The 24,180-nt window shown below is 45.0% G+C and overlaps 2 protein-coding genes across 3 annotated transcripts in view; both read left to right on the top strand.

The window, feature by feature from the left end:
• SLC25A48 (solute carrier family 25 member 48) overlaps positions 1 to 8,257 on the top strand; it is a 43,783-nt gene extending 35,526 nt beyond the window's left edge. For both annotated transcript variants that reach the window (XM_030869551.2, XM_060296239.1), the window contains 2 exons: positions 4,596 to 4,725; positions 7,891 to 8,257. In XM_030869551.2, the coding sequence (XP_030725411.1) occupies positions 4,596 to 4,718 (123 nt within the window). In that variant the 3' untranslated portion in view covers positions 4,719 to 4,725; positions 7,891 to 8,257. The remainder of the gene's footprint in view (positions 1 to 4,595; positions 4,726 to 7,890) is intronic.
• A 1,291-nt stretch (positions 8,258 to 9,548) lies between these two features.
• Positions 9,549 to 24,180, top strand: part of LOC115860274 (F-box/LRR-repeat protein 21) — a 64,399-nt gene continuing 49,767 nt past the window's right edge. The window contains exons 1-2 of the mRNA XM_030869921.2: positions 9,549 to 9,658; positions 23,295 to 23,368. The gene's annotated coding sequence lies outside the window, so the exon portion shown is untranslated. The remainder of the gene's footprint in view (positions 9,659 to 23,294; positions 23,369 to 24,180) is intronic.

The following is a 24,180-nucleotide window of genomic DNA, read 5'->3' on the forward strand; positions in this document are numbered from 1 at the left end:
CATCTGCAAACAGTGACAGTTTTACATCTTCTTTTCTAATTCAGATTCCTTTTATTTCTTTTTCTTCTCTGATTGCTGTGGCTAGGGCTCCCAATACTATGCTAAATAAAAGTGGCAAGAGTGGATCTTCTTAGAGGAAATGCTTTCTGATCTTAGAGGAAATGCTTTCAGCCTTTCACCATTGATTAAGAAGTTAGCTGTGGGCTTGTCATATATGGCCTTTATTATTTTTATCATAAATACATGTTGAATCAATTGTCCTTTGTATTTTTTTAGCAGAAGCACAGTTTGTGATTCAACCAACAAATACAGAGTGACACATAAGAGAGATTCAAAAGATATGCTCAGTTTTTATTTGAGATTTTTTTTCTATTTCCCCAAATATTAATGTATCATTTTTCCAAAAAGTCCTGTAGAAGCAAAATATATTGCTGATATTATTTCCTCCAAAAATTTACTGTGTTCTGTTAAAAGCAAAGTCCTAGAAAACAACTGAGGTCAGATGATTGATTTCTTAACCTCAAAAGTGTCTGACCCAAAGTTTATAGTCAGAGACAGGTTTTAAGCAGAGATAGCAATATTCAACTTGATTAACCACATCATTGACTGAAATTATTTTTTATTAGTTGCTTAAAAAATGTGTAGTATGTAGGGCTTCCCTGGTGCCGCAGTGGTTGAGAGTCCGCCTGCCGATGCAGGGGACACGGGTTCGTGCCCTGGTCCGGGAAGATCCCACATGCTGCGGAGCGGCTGGGCCCGTGAGCCATGGCCGCTGAGCCTGCGCGTCTGGAGCCTGTGCTCCGCAACGGGAGAGGCCACAACAGTGAGAGGCCCGCGTACCGCAAAAAAAAAAATGGTAGTATGTGAACATAGGAAGCTTCAAAAGGTATAAGAGGATATACTGTCTAAATGTCCCTCCTGTGACCCCCTGCCAGTCTTCTCTCAAAGGCAATCACTGTTATAAGTTTCTTGTGATATATTTTCAAAATATTCACAGCCTATGCAAGCATATATGTGTGTATGTGTATTTATGTATGTTTGTATATGTGCTTGCATATAAACATACATAGTAACATGATTAAAAAGATAATCTTATACAGCCCTGGAAAGTTGGGTGGTCTCACAGTCAGATCCCCAGCTGCGGCAGGTGGAGCATCTTTTCCCAAGGCCGAGGGGTGGCTCCAATCCTACTGAGCTTGAGTGCTGGCTTTGTGGAGTGCGCATTCCCAAACAGTTTTACTGCAGCTCACTGAGGCTGCAACCTATTCTCACTTCCCTATGGAAGAAGAACTCAGTGATAGTAAAGAACTGGAAAGGAGTGAAATAATGGCAGTGGTACCCAATCTTAGTAGCCCCTTGTAACTCAGTGATTACCAGTAAAGCAGTCTTTATGGTAGGGGAACTAGTAAGTCCATGGACTTCTGGGGCATTCCCAAGTCAGAACGGAAGAAAGATGGGGTAGTTTTGGATCCATTCTCTGCCTGCTGCGAGGATCGTCCTAAACCACATGAGCATGGCTCACACTTGGAGAGCTGTCATCTGCAATAAGGAGGCTGGAGGAGTGACTTGATGTCCTCTAGCTCCACAGAGGTGACTGTTGTGAGGGGGTTTGTGACAGTGGGATGAGACTGGATGACTCTGAGGAGAGATGGAGGGGATCATTTGTAAGTAGGCACCAGCGTTGGTTACTCTTTGGTTCTGCCACTTGGGGGATCTGAAGGCCTCCCTCTACTCCAGGAATCCCCCACTACCACCAGGATGCTTTCAGCCCAGAGACCATTTTTTTTTTCACATCAAGGAGTTTGTTCGTTCATGCATTCATTCATTCATTCATTCACTCCTTCATTCATCTGCCTGTCCATCCATCCATTGATTCATTTAATAAGATTTATAGAGGATCCTCTAGTCCAAGCACCGTGCAGATGCTGGGGATTCAGATGTGAGCCACACACACAGCCCTGTTGTCACTACTCTGACTGGGACTTTTTTTTTTTTTTTTTTTGCGGTACACGGGCCTCTCACTGTTGTGGCCTCTCCCATTGCGGAGCACAGGCTCCGGACGCGCAGGCTCATCGGCCATGGCTCACGGGCCCAGCCGCTCCACGAACCTGCATCCCCTGCATCGGCAGGCGGACTCTCAACCACTGCGCCACCAGGGAAGTTCTGACTGGGACTATTAATGAAGGGATAGACAAGTCATAGGTGATTGGAGGATGGTGTGAGAAGTGCTGTGATGGCAGAGATACTGAGGGCACAGAAGACAGCGGGCCATAATCCTACTTGGGGTGGCCATGGCAGGGCTACCAGAGGCTATAGCCGAGTCTGGGGAGGATTCCAGCAGAGGGGACCAGAAGAGGCTCAGTGGTGAGAGAGAGCTGGCCTGTTAGGAGGAATGAATGGCAGGCCAATATACTGCCCACAGTGTCAAGTGTAAGAGGCAGCTCAGAGCAGTGCAAGGAGAGAGCATGTGGGTCCTGGCAGGCCAGGGAAGGGTATGGACTTGACCTTGGGAAGTGGGGAGCCATTGAGGATTCATGAGGAAAGACTCTGTCTACTGTTTTTGTGTTCCAAAAGCCAAGGTGATAGCCAGTAGCTCTGCACTATTTTTGCCATCTTTGGGCCTCACAGCAGAGCAGGCCATAGCTAGGGGTAAGTAGGCACCAGTGTTGGTTACTCTTTTGTTCTGCCACTCGGGGGATCTGAAGGCCTCCCTCCACTCCAGAAATCCCCCACTACCACAACCACCACCAGGATGCTTTCAGCCCCAGAGACCATTCTTTTTTCACATCAAGGAGTTCGTTCGTTCATGCATTCATGAACTCTGGCTGCCTGAAGTGGCCCACGGCTCCTGCACGGCCCAGTGCTATGGGAGAGGAGGGTCACATTCCAAGCTGCGTCCTGCCTGGCTTGCCTCGCCTTGCAGAGCCAAACCCCGGTGCACACGGGAGCCTCTCTGTGCACCCGGCATGGAATTTTCCTCTCAGAGGCTGACCCAGTTCCTTGCTGCTATTCAGTCACTCTGGCTGAGTCTGTGGAATTCCATAAAGGTTAGACATTAGAGAGGAGTCCTAATGTTACAAGGAGCCTTCCTGCCCCCTACCTGAATTGCTCCAGGGTTAGGCTGGGCCACTTGCTCACCTCTGGGGATCTTAAGCTCCCTTCCCTGGGGCCAAGGCTCCCTCACCCCCCAAGGTACACTGAGGGCCTTCTCTCTCCTTCCTGACAAAGCTGCATGTCCCAGGCTGCCACGAGTGCCATGGTGCAGGCTCCTCTCCTGAAGGATGTCTGTCACCTGATGTCCTGGCCCATGACAGTGGCCTGCACCTACCCTGACATCACAGTGTCCAACAACTAAGAAAACTGGGGACATGTAAGGGATTTCTACCTTCTGAAAATTATAGTACCAGGTCTAGTCCGTAAACAGTAAATTATACAGGCATCAATAAACAAGTTTACATCTTACACCTGACAGTTCTCAGGTCATTCACACTTGGGTAGTGATTTGCCTTCAGACACGTGATCTCTTCCCAGAGAAGACATTTAATGACAGCTCCTCCCCATTCCACCCCTCACCAAGGCCTTTATTTATTCTCATCATGTTCTAGGTTATGCTGTAGTTACTCCTGAATGGGGCTTATCTTCCCTAGTAGGTTATCAACTTCCCAAGGGCTGGAACCACACCACAGAGATCAGTGTCTACCCAGCACCAGGCAGGAAGATTCAGGGTGGAAGGAAAGCATCTTACCATATTCCCTAGGGGTGAAGACAAATACAGTCTTCTTGTACTAAAGGCCGGGTTTAGGCCACTGGTACTAACACACCTCAGCACTAATGAGCGAAGTGGAGTGCTTACTCTGTATGAAGTGGTGACTGCTGATAATAAGGATGGTGGTGTGATTGTCAACAGTTAAGGAGTGCTTTACTGCTGGACAGGCACTGTGAAAATGCCTTTAAAAGCAACGTCTCATCTATTCCCTCAAAAATTGTAGGAGGTCAATGGTATTATCACCCCCATCTGACAGTTGGGAAAATTGACTTCTAGAGACTTTGCTATTTTCCCAAGTAACACAGCTACTAACTGGCAAACTGTATCTGGACTCCAGGTGTGTCACCTTGAGCAGGGCCTGAGTTCCCCCTACCCTGCCCCTTTGGGGACATCCTGTGAAGCACCTGTCACAGATGTTGGTCATGGCCGGGTGCTCTACCACTGCAAAGCGTGTGGAGCTCTGACTTGCAGAGTCCCAAGAACCGAGCATGTATGCGCATGCTCACGAGAGAGCGCAACAATTAAGCGGAGCGTATGTGGTGTTCGCGGGACTCACCTGTGGGCGCATAGTATGTAGCGCATGCGTACCGGGCCTGCGAAGGAACGCGCCTTCAGGAGTGACGTGGCTGAGGGCGGGGGCGTGGCTGGGGTGTGTGTGTGCTGAGCGGGGAGGGTCTTCACCTTCCCCGTCCTTTGGGCTCTGTAGGGTCCAGCCTGGGACAGGGGGCTGCGTGGGTGGGCAGCAGCGCCGGCTCTGGCTCTGCCCTCGGTGGCAGCCCTGCGGAAGGTGCAGGTCAGTGCCCTGTGATAACGCCGCCTCCTGCCAAAGGTGTTTTTCAGAGGCATCACGGTCAATGCCGTGCGGGGCTTCCCCATGAGCGCGGCCATGTTCCTTGGGTACGAGCTCTCGCTGCAGGCGATCCGCGGGGACCACGTGGCGACCAGCCCCTGAGCGCAAGGTCAGTGCACCTCTTTCCCAGCCGCTTGTGCCCTCCTGGAGCTTAAAACTTTGTTCTTTGAGGTGAAAATGGTGTGGCCTTCTGAAATATCCCTCTGTCATTTGTTTCCTGTTTAATCTGTGTTAATTCTGGGCTAGAATTGCCACCCTTCTTGTCATCAAAAAGCCCTTCTGAAATGCCCACCTGTGGCTGATGGTGAGCTGGACGCTCAGTAACTGAGGTCGACACAGAACTTACCTGTTTATAGTGAGCTCACCTATCTTGTTTCCCATTCAGTAGCTTCAACAGCCCTTGAAGAGACACGTGTTTAGCTTCACTGTACAATTTAAATAACCCAGGCTCAAGACTGAGGACTTGAACCAGGGTACCCACAGCCTGTTACACAGGCAGCATCTCCCCACCTCCCTGCTGAACTCAGTCTAGGTCTGAGGACAGGCTCCCAGAGCTCTAGAGGACAGCCTCTGCTATACCATCCCTGCCTCCCTCACCCTCTCCTTTTCCTGTTCTCATTGTAGAAAGATCACTGCAGCCAAAGGGATCTAAAAACAGAAATCTGAACAAGTGACTCCCTTGCTCCAGTGTCCTCAATGGCTTCCCATTGCCCTCTAGGTTATGTTTCAGTCCTTAACAGCCTCGTTCTCACCAGCATCTTAAACATACCATCCTCACTCTCGCCTCTGGGTCTTTGTGCATGCCACCCTTGCCTGACACCGTCTTCTCAGGCCTTCCTCTTGTTTTGGGCCTCACCAACTCCTCTTTGTTGTCCAAGCCTTGGTGTAGAGGTCTCCTCCTCCAGGAAGCCTGCCCTGATGTCTCAGCCAGGAGGATGTGCGCCTGCTATAGGCTCTGCTGTGTCCCTACCACATGCCCTCGCATTATAACTGCCTGCCAACTTTCCTCACTCCCCAGCCAGCACGAAGGTCCCAGGAGAGCTGTAACTATGTTTTCACCTCTGTATCACTAGTGGTTCTCACGAAGCCTGGCACACAAATGGCCACTCAGAAACACCGTTGAGTAGACGGATGATCAACTTCCAATATCCCCTCAATTCCTCCCCTTCTTTTCCTCCCCTGTTTCTCCTTCTCTAGCCCCAAACTAGTTGTGTGCAGAGCTCAGAAGACAAAGTGGGATGAGTCACTGAATTTTCTAGAAAACAAGAGACCATTTTGCTTCAGTCGTGGTGACTGCAAATTCTCTCAGAAAGGATTGTCTTCATTAGGAAGGTCTAGCCAGCCTCCCTGTTGACTGCCCTGGGGCATCAGAGTCTGGCTAGGATGCATGGATGGGGCCAGACCCTAGAGCCAAGGGAAGGATGGATGAGAATGAGCCCAGGCCCAGCCCTGGACGCTGGCTTTAAATCCCAAGCTTGAGCTTTTCACTAAAGCACCTATATCCGCAGCTTTTGCTGGCGTTTTGCCCTCTCCTACTAAAGGAAAAGGGCAGCAACACATTTTGCATAATTAAATATCCTGGGTAAAGAGTCACTGAACTTGGGTTATGTCCAAGACAGGGAAGAGAAGTCTGGTTCTTAAAGCTGTGCTCAGATACTGGCCACATCCCCCTTTTAAGAGATGAAAGTGACTTTAAAACAATCCTATCATAAAATCAATGCATTTTTATTGTAGGAAAAAATAGAAAATACAAATAAACAGAAAGAACAAAATAAAAATACCTGTAATCTCATGACCTTGTTAATATTCTTCCAACTTTTTTATCCCCCAAATGGGATCCAACTTTACTCAGTATTTTATAACTCACTCCTCCCATTTACTAGTTCAGGACCATTTTTCCATGTCATTAAATCTTCAGCCGCAAAGCGGGTTTAATGCCAAGCCTTCACAGATCCCAGAGTCACTGGACGCTTGCCTGAGCCGTGGCACCCTGCCACTTGTGGCCACCCTGGTGATTGGCTGCTTCAGGAGGGAAGAAGGCGTTGCTAGCAAGCCCCATCCTGATTGTCCTGGATTTGACCTTTCAGAGCAGTGCCCCAACTGGAAGCTTTTCCTTCTGAAAGTGCTCTGATAGGACAAGGGGCACAGCTGTCTGTGTGCCTTTTCTTTGCTGGGGTGGCAAGGGGGCTGGTGCCTCTCAGGTGGAGGAGGGCGTTCCCAGTGACTCTTCCGGAGCCTCGTCTTGAGCAAGCCTCACCCAAGGAGTTCAACTTCCTCCTCTAATCCAAGAACACCAAAGCCCTTTAATGAGTCCTGGATCTGAATTTATCAAGTCGTGCTGAGGTCTCGGGCAGGTCATGCCCCAGGCAGCAGTAAAACCCACTCTTTGAAGACAAGGCAGCCAGTGCCCGCCTTGTAACCTAGACTGAGGACAGAGTGGGATGAGGTAGTTAGAGAATTAGGGAGCCTAAAAAGTGGTAGGACGCTGTCTATCGCGATTCCTGGGCACAGGTGGTGGGAACGGCGTGGAATTGTTTCCAGGTGCCTGCAGGGAATAGAGTCCAGCCCCAAACAGCTCCAGCCCCCTTCCAACCACCGGATACAGAGCCCTCCCCCGCCCCCCCCCCCCCGCTCCCACGAAGTCCTGGGAAGGAAGAGCACTTCCCTCTCACTCATCCACTCAGTTATCTCGCTCCCAGATCACACATATGAGTGACCCAAGGATCATTTGAAGCCCAGTAAATACCGCACAAGGTGGTGGTTTTGTGATGTGGTTAGTTTTGTCTGTTCACATGGAGAAACCAGGATCAGACTGTACGAGGAAGATGACCTTTGGTGGTAGAAGTGGGGTCCCAGCCACTACTCAGTGGTCAGCGCTTGTGAATCCAAGCACTGACCTGAATTCTCAGGTCCGAGGCCTGTGAATCCACCTGCACCATCCCTACCGGCCCGCCAGCATCCCCTGCCCCCAGAAATTTCCTGGAATGATGCTGGCCCGCCCTCTGCTGTGATATTCAAACTTCATTGGCCCACTTTCAACTTCAGGAAAATTCATGTTTCAAGGCAGGAAGATACATGTTTTCCTAGAATATCTTTTATCGAACTTGTACAGATAACCCCGGACAACCTCATAGCCTTTCCCCAGTCTGTTCTCATGGCGATACTTTGCCCAGTGTTGCTTCACTAAAACAGTTTTCAGATGGATTGACTCCTGGATCTCGCTGACTGATAATCCCAGTTAGATGAAAGTCTTACCTTTCCTCTTTCTTCCCAGAGCCAGCATCACCTGACCAGGGCCTCATTCTGCTACAGCTGATACTGATGGCGGCATCTCTAGAACCTGCGGTAGCGAATTTACTGAAGAGAAAGAACGCCTCCCCGCCGACCCTCAGCCAACCGGTCTCACCTCCGGAATCCCTGCTTTCCCAGTTGCAAGCACTCTTCCTCACCTCTGGGCTGGGGCCGCTGAGCTGCTGCCTTGGAAGGACCTTTGATTCATGACCATCTATTGCAGATCCTCACTGGCACCTGATATCAAGCAGGATCAAATGGACCCTGCCCCCAAGACTGCTGTAAACTCACTGGGAATTCACAGAGGAGCTGGAGTTGTCTCGAAGCTCCCAAATAAAAACATTTCTGTATCAGATGCTTCCGCCTGGCTTCCAAGAGACTGACCACCCTCATTCTTCCCTCTGCTTAGACCCCTGTGGATGTCACCGGCCCAGAGAGGAGCCCGCTCGACACAGGTGAGGAGAGGAACTCAGATGGCGAGCTCGCTTCTTTTTCCCCAGCTGCCTCAGGTGGGCAGGGCGGCGGGGAAGCCTTGTAGCAGGTTTCTCTTCCCCGGACAGTGACATGCGCGGCTGCAACATCTCCGGGATGGCGGCGTTGAGCGCAGGTCGGGTGGGCGTTCTCTGGGCCTTATTTTCACATGGAGGACAAAACAGAACAAAATGAACTCTTTGTCTACAGTCTGATTTCCATTATGATGTCACTAATCTAAATTTTACTTCTCCCTGGGACCACGTGGGGAGGCCACTGCTCTTTTGCTGTTATGTGTCCATGATGTCACTGCCACTTCCACGCCCCCAAGAGCGTCCCTAATCAGTCATACAGCCCCTTCCTCGTGAGCTGAATGCAGCTCCCGAATCCTTCTCAACACAGGGCCCTGGGAAGCCGCCTCCAGCCAGCGTGATGCATCTATTCCTGGCTTAAATCCTGGTGGGGAAAATATCCTTAGATTCCCCCACCACCACCCCTTTTTTCCCCCTTGAAAGGGTCTTCCTTGCTTTTTCCACTGTCTCCCATCCACCTTGAGTGATTTGGAGAATGTCTCTGAAAGTCCCCTCCCCCAGCAGACCCAGCACCAACACAAAGCATGGCTCTGGCACCGAGTTGAAAGTGTTCAGTCTCCTCAGCTTATGCTGTTACTGTAGCAAAGGGTTCCCTGCTTGAAATAAAACCCTCAGTGTGGTCTCCTTGATTTTTCTCCTTTACTATCCCTGGCACTGCGGGGTCCCCGGGCAGCTCTGTAGGCTGTGGTCTGAACTCTTCACCCCGCTAGCAGCAGGATGTTTGCTCATTCCTTCGGTCATCAAACATTTTTGAGCATTTACGACATGCAGACGCTGTCCTTGATGTTGGGGACAGCCATGAAGGGCCCCTGTGGTACTTCCATTCTGGCGTGTTAGAGACGGTTCTGTTTACATGAGAGATGGGTCTGCATGCATCGCTGGGCCCGGCGGGCACTATGGATGCTGGTGAAGAGAGGCTGACTAGCATCTGGTTCATTCCCGGGGGAACCTGAGATGTTTTGTATAGCACAACCCAGAACATGTTTCTTAAGTCCTCCTCAGCTAGACCATTTCCTGGCGCTGCTGCTGGTTGCCAGTTTGTTCAGAAGAGTGTTGTATTCACGAGGCCAGGTGGGGTCTTCTGCTGGGTGCTCCTGATGAGCTGAGATCCACAACAACCTTCTGCAGGTGTCAGAACCTGTCCCAGTTTCTTTTGATCATCTTGGCTCCTCTGCGTGATTTAAGGAGGTAAGTTAACATGGAAATACGATGCTGGCCGTATATTAAGTGCAAAAATGAAGTGGAAGGGTAAAATGTGTGCTGTTACTCCTTTAAAAATATACATGTTGGGGCTTCCCTGGTGGCGCAGTGGTTAAGAATCCGCCTGCCAATGCAGGGGACACGGGTTCGAGCCCTGGCCCGGGAAGACCCCACATGCCGCGGAGCAACTAAACCTGTGCGCCACAACTACTGAGCCTGCATGCCACAACTACTGAGCCCGTGAGCCACAACTACTGAAGCCCGCATGCCTAGAGCCCATGCTCTGCAACAAGAGAAGGCACCGTGAAGCCCACACACTGCAACGAAGTGTAGCCCCCTCTCGCCGCAACTAAAGAAAGCCCGTGCACAGCAATACAACACAGCCAAAAATAAAAATAAATTAATTTTTAAAATATATATATGTTATATAAATATATTCTAATTATGCATAATTATATAGATATTGAAAAGAATCTGGAAGGATACACACCAAACTTAATAGTGGCTATTTTGGGAATATGGAATTGGGGGAAGGCTTTCAATTTCTACTTTGATGATGATGGTGATTTCTCTGTGCACCACTATAGTGTTTCAATCTTTTATAGTGAGCATATATTGATTTTATAATTTTTAAAAATAAAGCCACATCTATTTGCAGAGCTGGGTTCCATGCTGGGCACTTATTTCTCGGGCTCCCGCTGGCTCAGCTGCACAGGCCAACTTCAGGCTCTAAGTAACAGCCCTGCCTCTGCCTGCCCTGCCCACCCCCGTGCCAGTTACACACAGCCTGCAGCACACTTTCTGCACACACACACACACACACACACACAGGAACACCTGGACAGCAAAAGGATGGGCCTCAACCTTAATGAAGGCACTCGACCCCAACCCAGACAAACCTCATGTGTAGCCAGTACTGGGAGGGGTCAACCAGCAATGGCCCCTCTTCCTGTTAGATTCTCCTGGAGGAGATAATCTTGTGGAATAATTGGGACCAACAGTTTGGGGGTTTTCCTTAGTCCACACGTCATACACTCAACCCAAAAGATGTGTGTTGAATCTGACTCTGTATCAGGTGCTTGTGCTAGGCATGCTGAGTGACCACGGGAACCTTAGTACAGGCTGATCTGTGTCATCATCAGGAATACGTTTACAGATGGAATTCCATTTGTTTTTCTTTTTTTTTTTGGCTGAGCCTTGCGGCAGGTGGGATCTTAGTTCCCCGACTAGGGATCAAACCTGTGCCCCCTGCATTGGGACTGCAGAGTCTTAACCACTGGACTGCCAGGGAAGTCCCAGAATTCCATTTTTCAGAGCGGCTGAAGACAGAACAGAATTTCACGCTAAGCACCAGGTTTGGTGCCTGTATCCTGGTCTTGGAGAACTTCAGACTTGCCCTTTTGCCTTTCTGGGGACGGCAAAAAGAATACCAATAACCATTATTCTACAGCAGAGGCTCTCCACAGCAGTCCTTTCACTCTGTAAAATTACGGAGGGCCGCGAGGAATTTTTGTTTATGTAGATTATAACATTTACAGAAATTAAAACAGAAGTTTTACAATGTTGTGTTAGTTTCAGGTGTACAGCAAAGTGAATCAGTTATATGAATACATATATCCACTCTTTTAGATTCTTTTTCCATATGGGTCATTACAGAGTATTGAGTTCCCTGTGCTATACAATAGGTCCTTATTAGTTATCAATTTTATATATAGTAGTGTGTAGATGTCAATCCCTATCTCCCAATTTATTCCTCGCCCCCTTCCCCCCGGTAACCATAAGTTTGTTTTCTACATCTGTAACTCTATTTCTCTTTTGTAAATAAGTTCATTTGTACTATTTTTTTAGATTCCACATATAAGTGATATCATATGATATTTGTCTTTCTCTGTCTGACTTATCAGTACTTCACTCAGTATGACAATCTCTAGGTCCATCCATGTTGCTGCAGATGGCATTATTTCGTTCTTTTTTGTGGCTGAGTAATACTCCAGTGTATGTATGTACCACATCTTCTTTATGCACTCCTCTGTCAATGGACATTTAGGTTGCTTCCATGTCTTGGCTATTGTAAACAGCACTGCAGTTGGGATGCATGTATCCTTTTGAACTATGTTTTTTTTCCAGATATATTCCCAGAAATGGGATTACTGGATCATATGGTAGCTCTATTTTTAGTTTTTTAAGGAACCTCCTTGCTGTTCTCCATAGTGGTTGTACCAATTTACATTCCCACCAACGATGCAGGAGGGTCCCCTTTTCTCCACACCCTCTCCAGCAGTTATTGTTTGTAGACTTTTTGAAGATGACCATTCTGACTGGTGTGAGGTGATACCTCATTGTAGTTTTGATTTGCATTTCTCTGATAATTAGTAATGTTAAGCATCTTTTAGCCATCTAAAAACTGAGAATTTTTAAAGTATTTGTTTAAAGTATAATAAGCCCACTACATTTTAGCACACATATTTTAATGAAAACAGTTATTCTTTCCAAACAAAAATAAATAATGAGAAAAGTTGCACTGCTTTACAGTTTTGCAAATCTCCTAATGTCTGGCTTAAACAGAGGACAGTTGGATTCCCATATTTGCTTCTGCTTTCGGTCGGCTGCGATATCCCTTGCCATGTAGTTTTCTGAAAACTCCATTGTTAGCTTGTGATAATGTGAGGATAAAAAAGGCAGATAATCTCGGTGTCATATGAAAATAGTTTTGAGCACGGGTCTCCCTTTGAGAACTCCTGCTCTACAAAACAAAATCAGTCACCCAAAGCGCTCTCGGCTGATGAACTGTAGAATAGCCACTAGGTGGCAGCAGAGGTCAACTAAATGCGCCGCAGGTCGGGGCTTCTGTTACCTAGTGACATTGGTTTCAGTGGTTAGAGCATCTGGGCCCCATGACACTTCTCTTCCTGTTTTTTTGGGTCTCATCATCTTCGTTGTTGTCATTGTTCTTTTACTTCTCTGTGGTGGAACTAACTTCAGACCAGGGAAACCTTGCCTTGGGTTCCAGCTCCGGGTCTGTAATCAGCTACCTGCATGAACTTGGCAAGATTTGGCCCTCCTGGACCTCAGTTTCCTCATCTGTAAAGTGGCCACACTGGGTGGACCTCCCTTACCTATCTTCCAGGGATTCAGTAAGACTCTATTGCTAAAGTGGTTTTCTAAACTGTGAAGTGCTAAACATAGGTGTCAGAGGAACGTGGTGGAGGTTGGGTACTCTGTGATTTTTCCTGTTTCAGTTTCAGGCTGTCTTCCTCTCTCTGAGTCTGGGTTGTTGACGTTTTTCATGGGGTGACACAGAGTGGCTGCATCACCGGTCCCTGAGCCTTGTCTCTGCCTCTAAAACTCTGACTTCTACAGATGCTTGGCTCCTAGGCCTCTGGACCCCCAAGTAGACCTCCGATATGCATGCTTGGGGGGGTGGTGGATGCAGATGCTGATGTGACCTTTCTGATGCCCAGGATATCTGTCGAGTCATTGATTCAAGTCCTCCAGGGTTCTGACTCCCAGTGCCTCTCTCTGACAGGCTGATATCAATGAAGTTTCCAGGAAACATTTGGTCAAGCAGAGGAGTCCAACCTGTGAGCACCTGGGAGCGAGAAAAACCATCCAGAGAATGTCTGCTTTTTCCAGCTGCTGGTGGAGAGTGGGGAGAGGCCAGCGTGCTCTGGGCCCAGTCACCCTCACCAGTCACAGGACCCACCCCTAACTGCCTTGTGCCGGGTGTCACTCTCCTCCACACCTGTAGATTATGAAGACACCACTGTGTCTTACTCACCGCTGTGCCAAGCCCAGCACCTGGCACTCCTTGCGTGCTTTACTGGTGTTTGTTGATTGACTCGGCCACATCCTCAGGTGTACAAAAAATAAAAGAAGCTTGCTTTTTTTTTTTTTAATTTAGTTTTTTTCAAGCTTCCATTCTACCTGGTGGCAGAAAAAGTAATTTTGCCATTTCAGATGTAAAACTCAGAAATTCCAAGTTAAATACAGCCAGTTCAGGATTTTCTCCTTCTTCGCCCTCTCCTGGGGTGACTTTAGATTCTCAGGGTTTGGGGTATAGGGAGAGGCTTCTTGCTCTTGGGAGATGCTCCATCCTGTGCTAGCATTCTTCCTGTCTAGTCCTGGGGCATGGCCTTCCCTCCATGGTGGCTTCTGTGGAAGCATCTTCATTCCCATCTGGTCCTGGCCATATGGTTCCTGTCTGCCATATCTGCCAACCCCGAGGCCCCTCTGGCCTTACCGTGCTCCATGACACATCCATGCCCCTCTCTGTCCTATGGGAAAAGCCTTGCCTTCCACACTGGAACTACTCAAGGGCCTGCATCAGGCCCACCTTCCTGGGGCTCCCTATGCAACACCATGTAATGGGAGACAGGAGACAATTTCTTTTCCGATTGTCATCTCCCAGGGTACACAGGACATGTGGCTCAGGAGCCCTCCCTTCTCAGGTCCTCAAGCCTCCCTGGAGTTCTGCCACCACCACTCCAAGCTCAGCTGGGGGAGAAGCACTCACCAGTGTCTGCTATCATCTTCTCTAACTTCTCTTCCACGGTCCATACGATATTACTTCCTCCCCCTAGAGCTAGGAGCTCTACCTTTGGAAATTCAAAAGCCAAGAATTAACATCTATATTAATAAGTAAAGGACAGTCACCTCAGTCGATGCAGAAAAAGCATTTGACAAACTCCAGTACTTGTTCATGATAAAAACACTCAATGAACTGAGAACAGAAGAGAGCTTCCTCAACCTGATACAGGGCATCTACAAAAAGTCCACAGCCAACATCAAACTTACAGTGAAAGGATAGGTGCTTTCCTACTAAGATCAGGAGCAAGACTCTGACCACTTCTATCCAACATTGCACTGGATGTTGTAGCCAAGGTAATTAGGCAAGAAAATGAAATATAAGGCATCCACATTGGAAAGGAGAGCTAAGCTACTTCTATTTACAGATGATATGATCTGGTATATAGAAAATCCTAAGGAATCCACTAAAACCTATTAGAACAAATAAACAGGTTCAGCAAGGTTTCAGGATATAAGATCAACCTACAAAAATCAATTGTATTTCTATATCTTAGCAATGAACATACCAGAAATGAAATTAAGAAAATAATTCTGTTTACAATAGTATTTGAATAATGAAATATTTAGGCACATTTTAATAAAAGTACAGGATTTTTACACTAAAAACTACAAAACCTTACCGAAAGAAATTTTAAAAGACCTAAATAAATAGAAAGATACTCTATGTCATGGATTAGAAGACTAAATATTGTTAAGATAGCAGTACTTCCCAAACTGACATACAGATTTAATGAAATCTCTCTCAAAAGCCCAGATAGCTTTAAAAAACAAACAAACAAAACTGAAACGCTAATCTTAAAACTCATATGGAAATGCAAAGGACCCAGAGTAGCCAAAGCAATCTTGATATGGAAGAGTCAACTTGGAGGACTCACTCTTGCCTATGACAAGGTTACAGTGATCAAGATAGCGTGGTGCTGGCATAAGGATAGACTCGTAGAGCAACGGGATAAAATTGAGAGTCCAGAAATAAACCCTTATATTCATGGTCAATTGGTTTTTGATGTGGGTGCCAAGATAATTCAATGGAGAAAGAATAGTCTTTTCAACAAATGGTGTTGGGACAACTGAGCATCCACATGCCAGAAGAGTGAAGTTGGAACCTTATCTCACACCATATATGAAAATTAACCCAAGATGGATCATAGACCTAGATGTAAGAGGTAAAACTATGAAACTCATAGAAGAAAACAAACAAATCTTGTGACCTTGAGTTAGGCAAAGATTTCTTAGAATACCAAAAGTATAAGTGACAAAATAGAAAATAGACAAATTGGATGATAACTTAAAACTTTTGTGCTACCAATACCATGAAGAAAAGGAAAAAGACAACCCACAAAATGGGAGAAAATATTTACAAATCTTATATCAAATAAGGGACTTTTATCCAGAAGTACAAAGAACTCTTACAACTCAACTATAAAAAGACAAATAACTGAATTTAAAAATGGGCAAAGGCAGGACAGACAGCAGAAGCAAGAAGAACTACAATCCTGCAGCCTGTTGAACAAAAACCACATTCACAGAAAGAGAGACAAGATGAAAAGGCAGAGGGCTATGTACCAGATGAAGGAACAAGATAAAACCCCAGAAAAACAACTAAATGAAGTGGAGATAGGCAACCTTCCAGAAAAAGAATTCAGAATAATGATAGTGAAGATGATCCAGGACCTGGGAAAAAGAATGGAGGCAAAGATCGAGAAGATGCAAGAAATGTTTAACAAAGACCTAGAAGAATTAAAGAACAAACAAACAGGGCTTCCCTGGTGGCACAGTGGTTGGGAGTCCACCTGCCGACGCGGGGGACGCGGGTCCATGCCCCGGTCCGGGAGGATCCCGCATGCCACGGAGTGGCTGGGCCCGTGAGCCAAGGCCTCTGGGCCTGCGCGTCTGGAGCCTGTGCTCCACGGTGGGAGAGGCCACAGTGGTGAGAGGCCCGCGTACCACAAAAAAAATAAAATAAAAAGAACAAACAGAGATGAACAATACAATAACTGAAATGAAAACTACACTAGAAGGAATCAATAGCAGAATAACTGAGGCAGAAGAACGGATAAGTGACCTGGAAGACAGAATGGTGGAATTCACTGCTGCGGTACAGAATAAAGAAAAAAGAATGAAAAGAAATGAAGACAGGCTAACAGACCTCTGGGACAACATTAAACGCAGCAACATTCGCATTATAGGGGTCCCAGAAGGAGAAGAGAGAGAGAAAGGACCCAAGAAAATATTTGAAGAGATTATAGTCGAAAACTTCCCTAACATGGGAAAGGAGATAGCCACCCAAGTCCAGGAAGCGCAGAGAGTCCCACACAGGATAAACCCAAGGAGAAACATGCTGAGACACATAGTAATCAAATAGGCAAAAGATTAAAGACAAAGAAAAATTATTAAAAGCAGCAAGGGAAAAACGACAAATAACATACAAGGGAATCCCCATAAGGTTAACAGCTGATTTCTCAGCAGAAACTCTACAAGCCAGAAGGGAGTGGCATGATATACTTAAAATGATGAAAGGGAAGCGCCTACAACCAAGATTACTCTACCTGACAAGGATCTCATTCAGATTCGATGGAGAAATCAAAAGCTTTACAGACAAGCAAAAGCTAAGAGAATTCATCACCACCAAACCAGCTCTACAACAAATGCTACAAGGAGCTTCTCTAAGTGGGAAACACAAGAGAAGAAAAGGACCTACAAAAACAAACCCAAAACAATTAAGAAAATGGTCATAGGAACATACATATAGATAATTACCTTAAATGTGAATGGATTAAGTGCTCCAACCAAAAGACACAGGCTTGCTGAATGGATACAAAAACAAGACCCATATATATGGTGTCTACAAGAGACCCACTTCAGACCTAGGGACACATACAGACTGAAAGTGAGGGGATGGAAAAAGATATTCCATGAAAATGGAAATTGAAAGAAAGCTGGAGTAGCAATACTCATATCAGATAAAATAGACTTTAAAGAATGTTACAAGAGACAAGGAAGGACACTACGTAATGATCAAGGGATCAATCCAAGAAGAAGATATAACAATTATAAATATATATGCACCCAATATAGGAGTACCTCAATACATAAGGCAACTGCTAACAGCTATAAAACAGGAAATCGACAGTAACACAATAATAGTGGGGGACTTTAACACCTCACTTACACCAATGGACAGATCATCCAAAAAGAAAATAAATAAGGAAACAGAAGCTTTAAATGACACAATAGACCAGATAGATTTAATTGATATTTATAGGACATTCCATCCCAAAACAGCGGATTACACTTTCTTCTCAAGTGTGCATGGAATATTCTCCAGGATAGATCACATCTTGGGTCACAAATCAAGCCTCAGTAAATTTAAGAAAATTGAAATCATATCAAGCATCTTTTCTGACCACAACACTATGAGATTAGAAATGAATTACAGGGAAAAAAACATAAAAAACACAAACACATGGAGGCTAATCAGTACGTTACTAAATAGACAAGAGATCACTGAAGAAATCAAAGAGGAAATCAAAAAACACCTAGAGACAAATGACTATGAAAACACGACGATCCAAAACCTATGGGATGCAGCAAAAGCAGTTCTAAGAGGGAAGTTTATAGCTATACAAGCCTACCTCAAGAAACAAGAAAAGTCTCAAATAAACAATCTAACCTTACACCTAAAGGAACTAGAGAAAGAAGAACAAAGAAAACTCAAAGTTAGCAGAAGGAAAGAAATCATAAAGATCAGAGCAGAAATAAATGAAATAGCAACAAAGAAAACAATAGCAAAGATCAATAAAGCTAAAAGCTGGGTCTTTGAGAAGATAAACAAAATTGATAAATAATTAGCCAGACTCATCAAGAAAAAGAGGGAGAGGATTCAAATCTGTAAAATTAGAAATGAAAAAGGAGAAGTTACAACAGACACTGCAGAAATACAAAGCATCCTAAGAGACTACTACAAGCAACTCTATGCCAATAAAATGGACAACCTGGAAGAAATGGACAAATTCTTAGAAAGGTATAACCTTCCAAGACTGAACCAGGAAAAACAGAAAATATGAACAGACCAATCACAAGTAATGAAATTGAAACTGTGATTAAAAATCTTCCAACAAACAGAAGTCCAGGACCAGATGGCTTCACAGCTGAATTCTATCAAACATTTAGAGAAGAGCTAACACCCATCCTTCTCAAACTCTTCCAAAGAATTGCAGAGGAAGGAACACTCCCAAACTCATTCTATGAGGCCACCATCACCCTGATACCAAAACCATACAAAGATACTACAAAAAAATAAAATTACAGACCAATATCACAGATGCAAAAATCCTCAGCAAAATACTAGCAAACAGAATCCAACAACACCTTAAAAGGATCATACACCATGATCAAGTGGGGTTTATCCCAGGAATGCAAGGACTCTTCAATATACGCAAGTCAATCAATGTGATAAACCATATTAACAAATTGAAGGAGAAAAACCATATGATCATCTCAATAGTTGCAGAGAAAGCTGTCAACAAAATTCAACACCCATTTATGATAAAACCCTGCAGAAAGTGGGCATAGAAGGAACCTACCTCAACATAATAAAGGCCATATACGACAATCCCACAGCAAACATCATTCTCAATGGTAAAAAACTGAAAGCATTTCCTCTAAGATCAGGAAAAAGATAAGGATGTCTACTCTCACCACTATTATTCAACATAGTTTTGGAAGTCCTAGCCATGGCAATCAGAGAAGAAAAAGAAATAAAAGGAATACAAATTGGCAAAGAAGAAATAAAACTGTCACTGTTTGCAGATGACATGATACTATACAGGGAGAATCCTAAAGATGCCACCAGAAAACTACTAGAGCTCATCAATGAATTTGGCAAAGTTGCAGGATACAAAATTAATGCACAGAAATCTCTTGCATTCCTATACACTAATGATGAAAAATCTGAAAGAGAAATTAAGGAAACACTCCCATTTACCATTGCAACAAAAAGAATAAAATACCTAGGAATAAACCTACCTAGGGAGACAAAAGACCTGTATGCAGAAAGCTATAAGACACTGATGAGAGAAATTAAAGATGATACCAACAGATGGAGAGATATGCCATGTTCCTGGATTGGAAGAATCAGTATTGTGAAAATGATGATACTACCCACAGCAATCTACAGATTCAATGCAATCCCTATCAAATCATCAATGGCATTTTTTACAGAACTAGAACAAAAAATCTTAAAATTTGTATGGAGACAAAAAAGACCCCTAATAGCAAAAACAGTCTTGAGGGGAAAAAACGGAGCTGGAGGAATCAGACTCCCTGACTTCAGACTATACTATAAAGGTACAGTAATCAAGACAATATGGTACTGGCACAAAAACAGAAACATAGATCAATGGAACAAGATAGAAAACCCAGAGATAAACCCACACACCTATGGTCAACTAATCTATGACAAAGGAGGCAAGGATATACAATGGAGAAAAGACAGTCTCTTCAATAAGTGGTGCTGGGAAAACTGGACAGCTACATGTAAAAGAATGAAATTAGAACACTCCCTAGCACCATACACAAAAATAAACTCAAAATGGATTAGAGACCTAAATGTAAGGCCAGACACTATAAAACTCTTAGTGGAAAACATAGGAAGAACACTCTTTGACATAAATCACAGCAAGATCTTTTTTGATTCACCCCCTAGAGTAATGGAAATAAAAACAAAAATAAACAAATGGGACCTAATGAAACTTCAAAGCTTTGCACAGGAAAGGAAACAATAAAGAAGACGAAAAGACAACCCTCAGAATGGGAGAAAATATTTGCAAATGAATCAATGGACAAAGATTAATCTCCAAAATATATAAACAGTTCATGAAGCTCAATATTACAAAAACAAACAATCCAATCCAAAAATGGGCAGAAGACCTAAATAGACATTTCTCCAAAGAAGACACACAGATGGCCAAGAAACACATAAAAAGCTGCTCAACATCACTAGTTATTAGAGAAATGCAAATTAAAACTACAATGAGGTATCACCTCACACCAGTTAGAATGGGCATCATCAGAAAATCTACAAACAACAAATGCTGGAGAGGGTGTGGAGAAATGGGAATCTTCTTACACTCTTGGTGGGAATGTAAATTGGTACAGCCACTATGGAGAACAGTATGGAGGTTCCTTAAAAAACTAAAAATAGAATTACCATATGACTCAGCAATCCTACTACTGGGCATATACCCACAGAAAAGCATAATTCAAAAAGACACATGCACCCCAATGTTCATTGCAGCACCATTTACAATAGCCAGGTCATGGAAGCAACCTAAATGCCCATCCACAGATGAATGGATAAAAAAGTTGTGGTACATATATACAATGGAATATTACTCAGCCATAAAAAGGAACGAAATTGGGTCATTTGTTGAGACGTGGATGGAGCTAGAGACTGTCATACAGAGTGAAGTAAGTCAGAAGGAGAAAAACAAATATCGTATATTAACGCATACATGTGGAACCTAGAAAAATGATACAGATGAACCGGTTTGCAAGGCCAAGGCAGAAGTTGAGACACAGATGTAGAGAACAAATGTATGGACACCAAGGGGGGAAAGCAGCGGGGGGGGGGATGGTGGTGTGCTGAATTGGGTGATTGGGATTGACATGTATACACTGATGTGTATAAAATGGATGACTAATAAGCTGCTGTATAAAAAAATAAAATTAAATTAAAAAATTTAAAAAGAATGGGCAAAGGATTTGAATAGATATTTCTATACAAGTGGCCAATGAGCACATGAAAAGATGCATCACTAGTTATAAGGGAAAAGCAAATCAAAGCTACCACGAGAGACCACCTTATACCCACTAGTATGGCTATAATCAAAAGGACAGATAATAACAAATGATGACAAAGCAGTGGAGAAATTGGAACCCTCATACATTGCTGGGTAGAAATGTAAAATGGTGCAGCCACTTTCGAAAACAGCTTGGCAGTTCCTCAGAAGTTAAATATAGCATTACCTTATGACCTAGCAATTCTACTCACAGGTATATACCCAAGAGAAATGAAAACATGTTCACACAAAAAACCTTTAAATGAATGTTCATAGCAGCATTATTCATAATAGCCAAAGAGTGGAATCAACACAAGTGTCTATCAACTGATGAATGGATAAATAAAATGCCGTATATCCATGCAAAGAAATATTATTTGGATATAAAAAGAAATGAAGTGGAACTTCCCTGGTGGTCAGTGGTTAAGACTCTATACTTCCACTGCATGGGACGTGGGTTCTATCCCTGGTGGGGGAACTAAGATCTCACATGCAGCACGGCGTGGCCAAAATAATAATAATAAAATTAAAATTAAAAAAATAAAAAGAAATGAAGTACTGATAACGTGCTAAAACATAATGAACCTTGAAAGCATCATGGTAAGTCAAAGATGCCAGTCCCAGAAGAACACGTCATATTCCAATTATAGGAAGAATCCAGAAGAGGTAAATTTATACAGTAGAGACAGAAAGTAGATTATTAGTTGATTAGGCTGGGGGAAGGGAGGATGGGGAATGGCTGCTAATGTGTACAGGGTTTCTTTTGTGGGTGATGAAAATGTTCTGAAGTCAGATTGTGGTGATGGTTGCACAGCCCTGTGAATATACTCAAATCCACTGAGCTGTACACTTTCAGTGGGTGAATGGTCTTTGCATTTCCGCTGAGCGCTCCCTTTGCAGAGGAAGAAAGGTGTTGGTCTGGGGTGAATGAGGAGGGGAGCAGGATAGGAAAGGAATTGCAGGGCTGAGACTGCACAGTATACTCCTGCCTCAAATGGGATGGATGGGCAGAGAGGGAGAGACAGACAGACGGATGTGGACTGGTCAGCTTTCAGGCCAGAAGCATCTGGGCTTGGCTTTGGCCAGTGACAATGTGCCCTGCTCTGGCATCTCCTGGGCACAACGCTGCTGGGGGCCTGGCAACCTGGACAAGGCAGCCAGGTTGTTGAGACTGTCTGTGTTGAGAGCCGACACCCTCCTGTGGGTCAGATTTAAGAATGTAGCTCTAGAGTCAGTTACCTGAGCTGGAATCTTGGCTTTTCCACTTGTGAGCAGTTTGCCCCTGGCAAGTTATGTAACCATGTAAACTTTCTGGGCCTCGGTTTCCTCATCTGTGCACTAGGCATAATTGCAGACAATAATTCTACACCGACCTCATGGGCTTGTTGTAAAGATCCAAGTAGATATTGAACAAAACATCATGAACCGAGTGCCTGGTACACAGCAAACAATAAATGTTAGTCCTTCTTTTTCTCCTTTCTCCAAGGTGACTTCTAGATAAATCTCAACTCCTCCGGCACAGGAAGGAGAGCAATGACAGGGCACCTCATCACAGGCAGGCCCTGAGAATCCTGCTTTGAGCTGGCTGCAGGGGTGCATTCGGTGGGTAACGCCACCTTTGCAGAAAAGCCAAGGGAAACCGCCAAGCTCTGCTGGTGACTAAGCTGTGACAGTGGGTTGCAGCCTATCTCTCTGCCCATCTTCTCCGACAGCTGATTGCATCCCCAGGTTGTGTTGTGAAACCATCACCAACCACTAGCGTCTGTCCTTGTTGTGATGCCCGTGTGGGGTGAGCATTGCTGAGGGGGCGGCTTCCAAGGCTGCAGGCTGTAAACCATGTTGTATAATGTGGCACAGCTCTGCGTCTGGGGCCAGTCATTCAGAAAACCCAGATGGAGGAGAGGAGAGGAGAGGAGAGGAGAAGGCCCTGCTGCCACAACCTGGATGCCACAGCGGGCTGTCCAGGGAGCCACAGAGGTCTCCGTCCCTCCTGGAGGTGCCCAGTGCAAAGAGAGGGCCCCCCTTTCTGTAAGTGGGGCCAGAGCTAAAGAAATGCCCACAGATCCCTCATCATAATGTTGAAATCCAAGCAGCTCTGGAAGCCCAAGATTTGTTGAGATTCATTTGGTTGCCAAAGCTGACTACCTCATGCGATTGCTCCTCTGTTTTTTGCAGAATATTAATGTGTTTAATTACAGGATCCTGCCCCAGGCCCTGCTATGGATGTTGTGTAATGTAAGAAGTGTGAACTGTGTATTCTCTTTCTAAACAGGTAAACAGTTTGAATTCTGAAAGCTCTCTGGTCCCCAGGTTTTTGGAAAATGGAATGTGGACCCATATTATGAATCTTTTTTACTGTCAGGCTGTAGTCAGAGGGAACACAATACAGACACGATATATAGAGTAAGAAAAGAGCAGGATGGAGAGAGCAAAGAGTTTGGAATCAGAGGTAGCTGGGGTTGGATCTCTACTCTAACTCTTACCACCCGTGGGACCTGGGGAAGGTCACAACGTTTCTGAGCCTTAATTTCCTCATCTGTAAAACAGAAATAATAATACCTACCTCCTACGGTTTATTAGGAGATTAAATGAGGTAATGCATGCTTAGTACATAGAGAGTAAGGGCTTAATCATTACATGATTAATATTAATAAATAATAGTAACTATGTTATTTGATAGACCATTTTCTCAGTGCTTTGTCCATGGGAATCCGCAGGCCAGCTAGGGAGCCGGCACAGAAGCCACAGCCGGACCCCGCATTTGACTCACCCTGCAGGGCAGGCCTCCGTTGCTGGGGGCTGGGTGCCAAGAGGAAGGGCACTGAGGACACTTAGGGGTCAGACTGTGAGTCTCGGGGAGGAAATAATATAGGAGATGCTGGGAGATACTCATTAAAACAGTAATAGCTGGAGCACGAATTCTCATGCTATGAGAGGTCCTGAGGAAACGTCCTCGACAGAACTTATACCCCACTCAAACCCCCCTGCCACGTGATGTTTTCCCTTTTCTGGGGAAGCCGATGGGTCAACAGACTATGACTGTTGTCTGTCTGTATGGAGGTCTGTGTCCCCTGCAACATGCCT

Source organism: Globicephala melas, chromosome 3 (assembly GCF_963455315.2).
Source record: "Globicephala melas chromosome 3, mGloMel1.2, whole genome shotgun sequence".
Lineage (NCBI taxonomy): Eukaryota > Metazoa > Chordata > Mammalia > Artiodactyla > Delphinidae > Globicephala > Globicephala melas.